General features: G+C 39.2%; 1 protein-coding gene across 1 annotated transcript in view; it reads left to right on the top strand.

Annotated features, from left to right (window-relative positions):
• Positions 1-15,285, top strand: part of gabrb2b (gamma-aminobutyric acid type A receptor subunit beta2b) — a 46,889-nt gene that overhangs the window by 19,915 nt on the left and 11,689 nt on the right. The window contains exons 4-5 of the mRNA XM_020599757.1: positions 1,740-1,960; positions 11,207-11,289. Of these exons, the coding sequence (XP_020455413.1) occupies positions 1,740-1,960; positions 11,207-11,289 (304 nt within the window). The remainder of the gene's footprint in view (positions 1-1,739; positions 1,961-11,206; positions 11,290-15,285) is intronic.

Genomic DNA, 15,285 nt, shown 5'->3' with positions numbered 1-15,285 from the left:
AGATAGTTTAGGATGACATGGCAACAAGCATCTCTTCAGCCACACGTGTTATGGTGCACCGCATGCCAAAGAGCAGAATGTGATCTGTTACATAACCATCGACCAGGGACAGAAGTGTTGGGAAGACAGCACCTGCAGCCAAGAATCTACTGTACCAGTGTAAAGCCATGCAGATGTAGGAATCTACAGTTATTTGTAGGGTGATTTTTTTTTTTTTAAGTGAGGGGAAAATACTGCCTCCAATTTAGAGCATCTACTTTTCTATTGTATGCAGAATCCAGAATGCAGTCTTCCAGCATTTTTCTTCAAACCATCCTAAATAGGGCATTCCAATTTTAAATATTTGGAAAAAGGCTGTCAAAATGAAAGTTTCAATGTACTGTCCTTGGACTTATTCAAATCATTCATTTCCCAATTTTAAATCCAATGACAGTGTAGTGCTGAATGCTAGAAGTGCCACTATTTGTGCCTTTGAAAAACCCAGTTCTCAACCTCTTGCTTGTCAGCACCCCAATGCTAATAAGGTACAAACAATATAAAAATGACAAAACCTATTTAGGTCAAACAAAAACTTCACAGAGAAAATCTGCTCTTGTTTTCCTGACTCCATCCAGTCAGTATCCAAGCCTCCAGTTCCCAAGGTGCTGTGGGATGTCATATCTGTAGCTGACAGGCATATTCAAAAATGCATGTTTAGCTTCTTCGCCAGGAAGTGGATGCGCCAGTCATGACAAAAGCTCCCTGAGACAGCATGTTTATTTAACTTAGTTTTATGTGGATGATTGGTAGGTTTCTTACTCCAGTGAGCTACATGAGCATCGACTGCTGGCTTGACTGTTTCATCATATCTTAGATTTACCATCAGGGAATTTTTACTGCAAGTTAACTTCCTCTATTTGCATGTTTCATATCATAAAAATATCAGTTGTACATACATTTCTCAAGTTGTACCAACAGAACTTGTGCACTGTAAACTATACAGATGTATGTCCAACACAATTTGATGTCTGATTTTATGTAAAGCAGACATGTACAGTCCCTTAAAGGCTGTGTGCTGTCTGTGCACAACTTGATGTGATCTGAGAGGAGGGTTTACCATTTTAGTTTTAGGATGAATGAACAGAAGTAAATGGTTGAACATGTTATGCAAGTCCAACACAGTGAGCTCATTTCACATGCAGTACTTCATCCCAGACAGGCAGCTGCTGTCAAACCAAATAGAGCATATAGGTTGTTTATGAGGTTATTTTCATTAGTCTAGAACATGTGGTCTCTCTTGCATATGAGTGTCACATACACACAAAAAGACTCAAACACACACGGTAAGCCAACTGAGCAAGCCATACACATATGGTGCAGCCCTTTATCATACATTAACAAAGCCAAACAGACACACAAACTCCAAATCTTAGCCATCTGTCTGTGTCTGTCTCTCTTCCCCTCTCTGACACATACACTCTCTTTCACTCTGTCAGTCTTGGCCTCATGTTTTTGTGAACTGAAGGTTCTTCCTATTGCTTTGTACTGAGACTTTTTTTGCTCTGTACTGCAACTGTTCCGTTTGCTTTTAAGTGAACTTCAACCAATATTGAAGCCTAATCTGGGTTAATCTCAGTGTTTGCAGGGGGATAAGTATTGCTGAGCAGCTGTGTAACATGGTTTACTTTTTGGAATAACCATCTCTTTTCTTTCTCTGTCTATGTTTTCTCCTCCTTTGCTCCCTCTCTGTGCACTCACAGGACTACACTTTGACCATGTACTTCCAGCAGGCCTGGCGAGACAAGCGACTGTCCTACTCTGAAATCCCCCTCAACCTGACCTTAGATAACCGAGTGGCTGACCAGCTCTGGGTCCCTGACACCTACTTCCTCAATGACAAGAAATCATTTGTCCATGGTGTCACAGTGAAAAACAGAATGATCCGGCTGCACCCGGACGGTACCGTACTGTATGGTCTGAGGTGAGATTTTAATCTCTTGAAATAACACTGTTGACTTCACAAGACCAAGGTTTTCAGTATTTCCATGTGTAAATAAACAGAAAAAACATATTTCCCTCATGCTGGACGAGTACAACACCAGATAATGATAGATTAAGATGCACAAATTGTAGTAATTTTCATTTCATGTCATCAAACACATCCGGCTTAATCTCTCATCAGTGTACTTTCTATTTTTGGAATCAAACAAATAACCTCGGAGAAAAGCATCTAAATTCAACCAAATTTATTATAACGAGACAATGATTGCTGCATTGGACTGAGTCAGTAATTAGCTCATTAGAACCAGATAGAAAACTACTGATGTGAGGTGCAACATGTCCACGAGTGAAATTATAATGTTAATGAAATGACCCGATTGTGTCCTTATTTACAGGTCACATGCACATCACAAACTAAAAGCAACCCTTTTACAAGTGTCTGCATAATTTAACCACTAAAGAATAGGTAGAGGTGTAAAGCCTTGCAGTTTCATTGAAATTAGATTAATATAAATTAAGTATTTGTGCTTTGTTCTGCTTTGTTTCACTGAATGAGAGACCAAAACCAACACCTGCCAGGGAAAGTTGCACTGCTAACATCAGTATGCAGACTAGATAGCTAATAGGTTAGTCAACCACTGCACACGCAACAGTTTAACAGCAAATCAACAACAACACTGACATTATGTTTTTTTTACTCCAAAACAGGATCACTAATTGTGATTTGTTGGACTTTGAATGTAATCTCATCAGATGACTGAAACATCCATTCTTCATTGTCATGCTTCCTACCAAAGAAAAATTTAAGAGCATACGGAAGTAAGTTTAACAGTCAAACATAGTATGATGGATGAGTTTCTTAGACAATAACAGCTTTCAACATTCAGAGAGAAAGCTACAAAGACTGGAGTGCAACTTTTTCAAAACATCAGGTGTGAATATTTCCCTAAGCTGAGATGTTTGCATATTTGATATGTTAATATGACATGTCCCACCTGTCTTCAAAATCCCTATCGTACTATGTACATTAATTGACCCATCCCACTGAGTTTCATCCTCTCAAAGTTAACATGATGACAGTGCACTTCTCTCTCCTCACTGATGTCTCATCAGTTCAGTTTGCAAATAGGCCTCTGATGCCCAAAGTCTATAAAAGGTTATTGGAAATTATAACATCTTAATGGCCATCGTGGCAGCACATTGGCAGCACATTGGCTGTGGGTGAGCGAAATTAAACAGAGAAAGCAAGAGACAAAGAGAGAGATGGGCATTGAGGGGGGATTAGAAAGAACTAAGGCCAAATAGTATTCATAAGTCCAAAGTGATTCAGAATTTACAAATCTTTATGTTTAGGAATGCACTTTATTGGCTTCACATAAAATTTGAAATACCTTGGTAAAAACCAAGTTCTACTGTAAACTATCGGTTTACTGACATAACAGTTCTTCTTGAGACTCTCCTCCTGTAAATACAACAGCATTCATTGTATTATTATGACAAACTGTTATGTGCTATAGTTTGGTGATATGTGACGACCATATTAATTAAGATCTAAGGAAAGGAGTGAGTAATGTCACAGGTTATATAGAGATACAAAGTCTGTCTAGATAGTTGGGGTGGATGGCTAGGTGCACAAAGCACAGTACTCTCTCTCAGGAAAGTTGAATTCACTTCCACTGTGTCATGTGTTTTTCAAGAGGTTTTAGCACCTAAAAGTGACCAACTAGTTTTTTTCCCCTAAACCTAACCAAGTAGTTTTTGTGAGTAAACCTAACCAAGTAGTTTGTGCCAAGACATAATGAAAACCTGACGGTTTCATAATCGTAACCTCATATTTATAAGACTTTTCAAGATGAAGGAGTTGCAGTAGCTTGCTGCTAGCCCTCCTGCTAGATAGCTATCGTGTTTATGGCTGTTTTGATGATGACAAAGGTCCTGAACAGACTGTACCCTGAATACTACTTACTAGGGCAACTCTAGTCCTATAGCAACTTTTTATATTCATTGAATTAGAATGATGCTTGATCATTGTGTCGAAGTGCTTCGCTCTTACTTCAGTGTCATTGTCTGTAACATCATAAGTCAACAAAATCATACAGAAAAAAAGATAGAGGCAGCAGCAGATTGTGAGGGTCAGATTACACTGAACTGGGACTCAGTGCAAATCTTCCATGTGTCAGGTCATTTGACTTAAAACAAATTTGCGTGTTAGATTCAGTAGTATCAACCCAACCACTGAATCCAGTATGCAAATGAAAAATCCATAATCACTTGGAGTAAGAGTTTGAACATTTGCCATGCACAGCTGAAGTTACACCAGAAAGTCAGTATAAATATTACTTTGGATGAAGCAGGATTAGATTGAAACTAGGAGAAGAAATCCGTCACCCTTGACATTCAATATCATATAAGTAAGATGACTCAATTTTTACAAATCTTAAATTGGGTCTTGGGATCTTACATGTCAATGACTGCTCATAAATTGATGCAGCACATCTAGATACAGCATACAGTTTAATTGTCTCCTCAAAGCCAGCTAAAATGTGTGCAGCTATTAGTTTATTATGCCAATAAATTAGATCTGACTGCATGAAACTTTAATGGGCCGCTGCAGAAGCAAGTAGTAAAATCATACAGAAAAAACATCAAACACAAATTATATTAGGGATTATGTTTATGATAATTCTTATTCTCTGACATATAAAGAATAAATATATGAATACAAATGCATACCAATATTAATATATGAAGTTTGTATTCTAACTCAGGGACAAAGTTAATGTTCATTTGTTGATATTAAGGAACAGTGAGACATTTTGGGAAATCTGTTAAGTGAGACGAAGCTTAGGCAAAGAGCTAAGCATCTGAGCTTTGAATATAAACTGGAAGCAGGGGAAACAGCTTGTGTGGCTCTGTCCAAAGTGCAAAAATACACCTACTGTAACAGCACATTTAAATCTTGCTAATTAATATGTAGTGTCTTGTTTGTTTAGTCCATACACAAACAGAAACAGCCGGACAGCGCCTTCCTGGAGGCTTGTCAACACTGTGAGGTTGCCAGACAGCCAGTAAAGATGCCACACAGATGGATAAACCGTCATCCATTAATGAATAGTTACAGCATGTAGCTCGATGATAAGCATTAAGTCACCTAAAGGAATAACTTCAGTGAATATTTTTCAGATTAGTTTCAATCAACAGCAACTAAACATAATAGTCTGTCATGGCAAAAAATTACAAGGAGAGACTGATAAGTATGACCAGCCACTTCTTATCACCTGTGGCCTGTGGCGATGCTAATGGTAAACTCTGCATCCCAGTTAACAGCTCCTTTGTTACAGAAATACAATACACATTCTTTAATGAGAAAATAGTGGCCACATTATCCATAAACAGTGTCTGCACTGTGAAAAGGAGCTTCTCATTGAGGTTGTTTATTAGAAATGTAATTGGATGCAGCAATAACATAGATGCTCATAATAGAGGAAGCCATACACAAAGAATGTGCAAACAGCTCATGAATATTTATACACACACTTACTGTATTTGCCACTGAACTGCCAATTCATCTCAGGGATTCATTATAGTAGTTATCAGCACCTTTTTCTGAGCTGATATGCACTCATTTGCACAAATCGTTTGACATGCAAACCAGTGTTCTTTGCCACACAGGCCCCCCACACTGATTGCCAAAACTAAATCTACCATTTCAAGGGAATTCTTTTAGCTATGAAGAAACAACAGCAAATAGAAGAAATTGACTTCAAGAAGAATAAATCAAATTATAACAAACTGCAATAGCGCCTCACTACATTTCTCAAGCAGGCTGAACCAGAGTAGGTACAGTACATATAAATCTGTACTGTCTTTGTCTTTTATTGGGATTATAAGCCTGAATATTCTTTGAATATTCTGACTCATTGAAACTGTAGTAAGACTGCATATAGTGCACATACACAAGAAATATCAGATTCTTACACAGCACTTTACTGCAAAGTAGTACATGAACAGTTACACACACACCAGTGATATCATTGGGGGCAACCTAGGGTTCAGTGTCTCCTGCCAAGTGCAGGTCAACATGTAGACAACAAGTTAATTATTTTTAACTACTAGATACAGTATAGTTGTGATGCATTGTTGTTAAGTGGTGTATTATACAATACAGGGCAGCAATACTTGTTTTTCTCTGGAAAAGTCAAATAACTACTGTTGTGATTAGTACTGTGGGCTGGGACCAGTATGATACATTGACTAAACAAATAATTAAAAAAAAGGGGCTTTCTTTGTTAAAGACCATCTTAAGTACAGTACTTGATACTGTATGTACATAGCACAGTAGTAGTTAATTTCCACAAAGCCTGTCTGTTGCAAGTACAGGAGCAACAGTGAACATATTCACGGTGACTGCTGGAAACCCTTAAGACTACTTTGCCCTGATTTGGCCTTGTAAGTTTGATCCATCCAGGAGCAGAGACTTTGAGAGCTGTCTGGTAAATATGGAGGTGATGCAACATATGGGGCTCAGTTGGTGTAGTTGGCAGTGTCCTTAGGCAGTAACTAAGCAACCGAAGACAATAAGCAACTAAGTGAGAAATGCAGCTGAGGATCATTTAATGGATGGGATAAGCAGGAAAGTTTATGAGGGTAAACAAAGAGCCAGATAGCTGCAAAAAGGCACATCCACAGAGTGACAGCAACATAACAAACACAAATACACACACACCCACACAACCCCTCATGCATAACCTTTACCTTTCCTACGCAGTCTTTTCAAAAACTCTGCCATAGGCTTTTGCTCTCAGTTCTGAACCACTGACTCCATCTTGACACGGAGATCAGAAAGTTGCCAGCAATTTACTCCTTGGTTAAACACTTGGAAGCCACACAGCCCCATCACCAGCAGCAAATCACAGAGAAATAACTGCTGACAAATGCTGGGGACAAGAGAGAAAGAAACGGAGAATCCATCTAAACCACTTAGGCTCAAGCAACTTTACTTTCTCACTCTGGGGGAGGAAATCCCTGTGGTGTGTAATATGAAACAGCATGTTAATGCTAGACCTCTTCCCTTTGAACTCCGTTACTGCTGTTAAAAAGTGTTGCTATGGATAGTTCCCTCTCTATCTCTCCTGACATCCACTGTCCTCAAACCTTCTCTCATATTCTTTTTATCATTTCACATCTGTGGGCTCTTTTGCCCTACTGCGCTCCCTTCATGTGGGTATTTAAAGAACCACAAGTCTGGCAGTTTGTCAGTAATATTATAATAACTAATAAAAGGACTTTGGTCAGAATTTGTTCTAAAGAAACCAATGTGACTATTGCTAGGAAAAGGAACATGAAGTTGTTGAAGCCAGATGCTTTGTAGTGAAGGTAAACATAAGGTGTTTGAACAAATGATTGTTATTGTTTGACTGCAAGAAGTTGCTTGCCAAGAAAATACAAACATTGCTTTAATGCCATTTAATGACCAGTATAATGACCAATATTTTACCCTTTGGGAGTCTTAATTGCCTCATATGGTAAACTGTATATTGCCAGTACATCAACCAGGGCCTACTGCTTTTGCTTTTTTATAGAGGAGTAACGCCAGCCAAATCAGAATCAAGATAACTGGTGCAGTGCAAAACTGTGATGGCCACAGAACTCAAAAGAATTAGTGCAGTAGGTGAAAGGCATAAATGACAGGTAAATGAAGCTACACTGAGAATGACTTGAACCCCCAGATGCAAGGATGAACGTTTACTCTAATATTTCAATCATGTGGGAAGTGTGGGAACGTTTTTCTTACAGTTTTAGACTCTTCAACTGACAGTCTCTACCAAAATGTATCATTTCGACACCTTTAGACTCAACCTGCTGAAATAACTGTCCTCCCATTCATTGCAGTGCAGACATGGTCATATAATAGTCATGCTAATCATGTAGTTCACCTCAAAATAGATACCATTTGCTGTACTACTCATTCTGCTGTATGCCAAGTAAAATGTAAACCCATGATATGTGGCAAAAGATGTCTTGTTATTGGTCTTGCATGTCTACTGTATACTCGCAATGTCATTGTTGTGGCATCAGCACACTTGGGTTATGAGACAAGATCTGATAGATTGTTGGACATTTTTTGCCTGCTTTGGAACTGAATTCTGGCCAGGTGTATTTTTGTAGAGGAGGCTAACAGGGACCACTGCAACATAACTAACAATTTGGAAGAAAGGAATAGTGAAAGAGAGAAAGGCACAGAAAAAGACACAAGGGTGATTATGTCTGCTGTGTAACACAGAGGCCTGGACTCAAGATGAGCCTCTCCTCTGGCACAAATTTATCTGTGCTGTCAGGTGTTCATAGATGATTACCCACCAGGCTGTGCTGCTCTGTGGCAACTCCCGCAGTCGGGCTCTGTGGGAATTCTAACACAAGACCAGAGCCAGGGAAAGAATGGCAGCCTGCTACTCACAGCCTCGTCCGCACTGTATGTTCTTTTCACAAAGTCTTTTGGACAACACACCCTTATCTACTGATTCATGGTCGGTTGCTGTTCCATTCCATCCTCTGTTGTCTGTTTATTTTGATAGCAACTGGGGGCTAAATGTTATTATTCTGATATGTGTAGCTCACTGGCCACTACTGTATGCATCAATTAAAAGCCTTTACCATGCTAGAACATTTCTTTTAGAAATTGGGTTTCTGAACAAACATGTCATAAATAATCCACATTTAAACTGCTTTTTTCATTTGCAATTAATTTCTTGCAATCCATGTAATTGGTTTAAAATACATCATAAGTTAGAATTGAAGTCAAAGTTTCTCTGCCAAACTACCAAAGACATAATACTGTTGTGTCTAATTACTGATTCTACAGTTTTATTGATTGTTTTTCTCAGCACACGCTACAGAACCAGGTGCAGGATTGCAAATTTGTAGCATTTCAGGTGCTGCGGTTTCAGTGCTAGAACCCTTTTCAGTCTGCTACAGGATAGCATGATTTACATTTGTCATTTAAAATACTTCCTTAGAGGAAACTTGTTAACTGAATGATGACTTTGAGACCTTTTTTTAATGAACAGTGTCGGGGTGAAATAGTTACCAGTGTCTTAGAGGCCTATTGCATTGGTCCCATGTTATACACAATAAAAACAGCTCCCTTTGTCCAGGGAGGAACATTTACTGGCTTATTTATGTGTATGATACATAATATATTCTCTGAATGCTACTGTTATTAAGCTTCATTGGTGTCTTGAGATGCAGAAGGAAGATAATTTCATTATCTTAAAGATCAGCACCTCAGGATAAATCACAGCTTATATTTCCAGTGTTCTTGTTGTTGTGCCAGCTCCAAATATACATCTTCCTCTCAAGTGACACTATCAGTGCAGACACACTGGTGGTAGAATTGGTGCTAAGGTAGAGTAGGCTGCGGTAGCATGGCTAACCAAAACACAGTGGAAACTCAAGGGCTGGAAACGTGAATGAAGCCACTCACACCAGTTTGTCACAACATGGCCATATAGTACACGCCTACAACACCCCCCTGCGACCCCTCAACCCCCAGTGCATAAAAACACAGGAGGGAGTTGCATTTTTTGCCGGACCAATGTGAATGTACTGTCAATTTTTCATCGCACTCCGTCATACTGGCTACTGCTCCGGTTCTGTTATGTACTGATAACGCAAGACAAATATCATCACGTTTTATTGTTGTGACATCTTGTCGCATCCCTAATGTTCACAAATCAAAGCAGTGTCAGTATCAAATCAGCAGCGAGAAGGATAGACACATAAAATAAAATCTCTGTGGAAACTGAGGAAACATAAGGAAGGTAACCTTAGATTTTGAAGTGACCTCATTGTATATATATTGTATATTGTATGTATTATATATATTGTATTGTTGTATACACAGTATACAACAATACTGAATACATTCCTATGCATTTCACTAAAATGATTCAAAATTGAACCATATTAAAAATACATATTAATGAAATAAAATATGCCAAGTATGTCCCCTAACCTTTGAGTACTTTAAAGCAGATATTAGAGCAATAAAACCCCTCCAGCAAAAAGCAGCTGAAAAGAAACATTTATTACATGAAGAAAGGCAGAACATCTTTTAAGAGATTTATGCAAGACTAGTATCATCCATGTCCAAGAGTCCTAAAACCTGCCATCCAAAATAAAGGTGGACATAAAAACTATTATAAAAATAGAAGAACAGATTCTCACCTATGGAGAGTGCGCTGACCTTTGTTGCAGTAGGTTTCTAAATGTCTTTCATACACTGTACAGCTTTCATTATAGTGCAATTAGCTAAATTAATTAGCTTCATTCTTCTTGGACTAAACTTAATACTTTTCAATGAAAATGGTCAAGTTAATTCTCAATGCGAAATATGTATTTTCTTTTTCTTCCAGTTTTGCTTCTTCCTGTCTTCCTGTAGTAAGAGCAGTAGTAGTATCATGCAACATAAGCGATAATCTTGACTTTCACTTAGTATGGTCAGGTTGTAATACAAATTTAATGAGGTTGTGGTTTGCACATGTCAGACTACAAACACTGTGACTGTTATCTCTGGCCTGATGCTATCACCACTGTCCCACAGGGTTTGATCAGTGCAGTGACTCGTGTCTTAGGTGGGGGCCTAACAGAAGACTCACAGGATTATCCAAACAATGTTAAGACTGGGACATAAGGATTAGCTTTTGCTCTGTAATCCCCAGCGGAGTTCCCGACCACTCCAAACTCATAGGTGCATTTACTGTACCTGTAGAGCTTTTGAAGATTTGTAGTTTTGTTTAGTTACTTGTGGTCACATGGGTAGTACAGATGATCATCAAAATACTCACATTTTGCACTCAATTTAGTTTTCATAGTGGCCCACATTGCACACTGTAGTGGCATATGGACACTTACAGAGAAAGGGGAGAATGACAAAAAAAAAACAACCGCCAAATACTGTAAAATGCCAAACTTCAGTGTCTACTCAGGACTTTGTTTGGTCCTAGGCACTGCATACAGTAGAACAATTCTGTAAACTGTAAGTGATATCCAGTGCTGATTATCTATCAGATCACTAGCAGCCTATACATTATCAATGAGATATGCTATTACATGTGTCCACACACACAGACAAGAAAAGATACTGAAAAATACAAACTTCCAGTTTCCTGTCAAATTCTACCACAATGCAGAGAAATGAGCTTGTCACTGTGTCATGTTATTTCAGGATTACAACCACTGCCGCTTGTATGATGGACCTAAGAAGATACCCACTGGATGAGCAAAACTGTACACTCGAGATAGAGAGTTGTGAGTAATTCCTTGCTTTATTCATTATTTATTGTCTTTTGTCATTTATTGATATTTTGTTTCTTGTCAGTGCTGAATAATAAAAATCTCTTATTTCCCACTAAGTGTTACTTTTGTGCAGCTTAGTTTTGGCTAGCTCTAGCATTATGCTGTATTGTTTTCAGTCTGTAAGGCTTGCATAGCCTCAGGTTTGACCAGTCATTTTAAGCTTTCTGGTTGTACATGATATACTCACAATTTTAATATTAATATTTAATAATCCTTCCCATCTCATTTAACCTTCTTCCCATCTCAAATTCTTAATTATACCCTCTGTTGAGTTTGCTCTTCTAGAGAAAATGTATTGTGTCATTTCAGATAAATATGGAGTAGTGATGGTAGACCGCACATTGGGGCTTCAAACCGTGTGTCGAGTCTGGGGCAGTGGAAAGTGAACTTTTGTATCAAGGCTTGTACTAGTCAGAGAATGTGATGATTGAAGTGTCATGTAGGCTACTGGTTCATAAGTGCTTCAAGGTTTGCAGGATATTTGAGATATAAGGGGCAGAGGTGGGAATCACAAAGCTCATGAGTTTGTAGTATCGGAGATCATTGTAGTTTGATGGTTTGCATTATTGTGCCCTGGTATGAACCCCAAAAAGGACATTTTCCCAAGTGTTATATCAATTTAATTTCTCCCAACAAGGTAAATCATATGCATATTACACTGTCATTTTAATAACCCAGTACTTCCTTAATAACCTTATCCAGTGATTTTCTCTCTCCTCTAAAGGTTAGAATAAAGCCTGGAATTTTTTCTACATTAGACTTTGAGTACACCTTCAAAGCCATTTTACAAAATGTTCTGTTCCCAGACACAGGCCAGGAGACTGTTACAAATAGATCTGTGAGAGTATGGTTACAGGAATGCATGAAGACTCCACTGTAAGGTAGTCAGCTAATGGACCAAAATGTGTTTGATCAGACTCAAATGTATTGTGGACTTCATGAAAATTATAACATCTGATGCAAACTGTTTGCTGGGTATCAGGCACTGACCAAAACACTCATGTTCTCAATAGAAACACAGAGGCCAAGATATTCAAGATACTGTAGGTGTGTTTAGGTCGGCAGGAGAAATGTTCACAGAAACTGAAAAGGGAAATTTAGGATGGGGAGAGCACCAACAGAGAGAGAATTAACATCAAGCTGTGCCAGATTAGTGTGAAAGAGATGCTGAATGGGGTTTGAAACATTTTGTGTATAAACTGTTTGGCTAAACCAGCAGGGAGTGGCCCAACTAAACCTGTTTTTCAGCAGGTATGAGAAGCCCACCTACACAGCCCTCTCACTCTCTTTTTCTGGTGACGAATTTTGCACAAATGTCCACCTAATGTACGATGAACTGATTCGATTTTAGTGGTCACTGGCACCTCACGTCAATCCCACTTGTGGGAACCTAACATCTCAGGAACACCTTAAAGGGATTTTTTCAAATTTGGCACAAATGTCTATTTGGACTTAAGGATGTATTAGTTTGGTGGTTGAAGGTCAAAGGTGAAGGCCAGGAACCTCACTTCTGTCCCATTTCCATGAATTTGGCTGATTTGTGGAGGCATACAACTAATTTCCTTTTATCTTAAATATGTTTTACTCACGCAGTACTTTTACTATACATGGAAAAACAATTCATAGAGGAAGAGAACAAAAAACCACCAATGCATCATTTTCCCTTTGTCACATGTTAAAACTCCACAATTGCACATAAATTGACAATGGAAAGTATCAAAGCAGTAGTGTGCTTATACTGTCATTGAGAGAATGACCTTAATGCCAACACAGCTACACACAAGACTTACAGCTTGTCATCTATAGTTTCTACTGCCAAGGGGACCAGCAAGCAAAAATCCCTTAATCAAACCTAATAGGGAAACTGGTGTGCCGCTGGTAAGATATGGCAGAGCTTGTAACTGTAAATGGTACCGCATACTGTGCAGTGTCCATACTTGTTTGATCATAGTTCAGGGAATGATGGCATGCAAGTGAGGGGGAAACAGAAAGGGACACTGGCTGTTTACAAATGAGTGTGCCTCAAACGCAGCTAGTCATGAGCACCCTGAACACATATCCTTCTCTTTTAATTTGGTGACAGGCTTTTTCCCACTACGTTTAAAACATGCTGGCAGGGGAGTATCACTTTGTGTGTGTGTGTGTGTGTGTGGGTGGGTGCATGTGTGCACGCACACTTGAAAATATTATGTGCCTGGCAGACAAACTGACAAACAAACAAAACACAAGCACACACATTTTCTCTTTTATTTCATCTGAGTCTTCAGGGGTGAAGGGCTCATGGAGCAGCAGTATGAAGGGTATCTCAGTTGTTGTAGGTCTAACGTTGCCACCAATGGGGTGCATGGTTGATTTTTATGCAGCTTTGCTCTTCTCTTTAAATCCTTGAGTGTGACTGTTTTTTCTCATTATCCTGGTCTCCACTTGTTTCTGTCCCTCTGTATTCTCCATCTTTCTGCCATCTGCCTTTGCTTCTTTCACGTATTTGCTAGTGTCATACTTTCATACTCAGCTCTATTTTCGTAAGTTGGCTTGTTTTCCATGAGTTTGATGGATCTAGCATCTCTTAATATCTCTGGAGTTGAGCCACTGAGTGGTGCCTGATGCAAACCTGGTTTCACTAACCCCGATTCAGCAGATGATCTACAGTACTCCAATATCACGAGCAGAGCAACGGAAAAACTGTACACAGCACCACAGTGGGTGTGGATCCTTCAGAACAGGAGTCACCTTGTGTTTAGACTTGAAGAGGGGTGTGAACCACACAGCTGAGGTCGGGGCAGACAATACTGTAATCTGTAATGCAGTTACTACTCCAAGGACTTAAATGCGCTATAGTTACTGGCATAAATTTATTAGGAGGCTTTATAAATATGGGTGTAATACCACAGTACCGCGGCCTCATGTTCAGCAGTAGTGGATGAGGGTTGGGTTTATACCAGGCCATGCCCTGTCACCCTGCATTTGTTTTGTTGTTATCTGCTCAGCATCTAACATATGCGTAGGCCCCACAAGATTTTAGAACAAATTTCCTGCATTATTCAAAACAGCTAATGTTCTGGGTCACTATAATATTAATGCAGTAATAATGTACAATATATATAGTACTGTACAGTAGCCATACTTTTATTCTAGTAAAAGGTGTGACATTGCCTTCACAAATACAGCAGTTGTGTACCTTTTCAGTAAATCATAACAAGAGTAGGGACACTACGCTCTTAAACATTGAATTCTACCCAGATACACTTTTGGCCTGATGAACTGCTCTGGCATATGTGTCAGTGTACAGTAGGTGGCTCTTTAGTAGACAGCAAAAGTGGGAATTACAGTAAGCTGCTTAAACACACATACACACAGAGAGACAGTGAGAGAGAATGGCATCTGAAACTGAACAAACTTGCAGCCAACAATACACTCACATCCTCACACATATACATGTTAAAACAGATGAACACATTCCTGTTTATCTCTGTATAGACCAAGCAGGGAGAGAAGGGGACATTATGGCTGTTATTTCACGCAGCTGCCGTGCACTCACATTGAAACTATCATCTCATTACAGCATCTCTACCAGCTAATAGTTATATTTTCTGCACCAGCGAGCCACATCATATGGACAGAGCCACTTCCACTCTCTGTCTCTCTCTTGCTATCTGTGCCCATCAGAGCCCATTTTTGGAAGCTGCACACATCCTCTGGGGTGTGAACGGTTTATACACTTGGGCTTGCATGGCTTATATATTTCTCTTTTCTTCGGATGTTCCGTCCCTATCCAGGCATGTAGTCAGCTGAAGCTTGCTGCGCAAAAATTTGAAGATATTTTAATTGGACACCAGGAATAGCTTTGAAGTCACTTGGAACTGCGTGGAATCAAAAATTCATCGGAGACATATTTAAGAGTGGTGAGGCCTTCTCAGCTCACAGGGTACAGCTAGAGGCAACGGTTGT

This window comes from Monopterus albus, unplaced genomic scaffold, assembly GCF_001952655.1.
Source record: "Monopterus albus unplaced genomic scaffold, M_albus_1.0 scaffold42.1, whole genome shotgun sequence".
NCBI lineage: Eukaryota > Metazoa > Chordata > Actinopteri > Synbranchiformes > Synbranchidae > Monopterus > Monopterus albus.
This window is presented reverse-complemented; position numbering and strand designations above follow the sequence as displayed.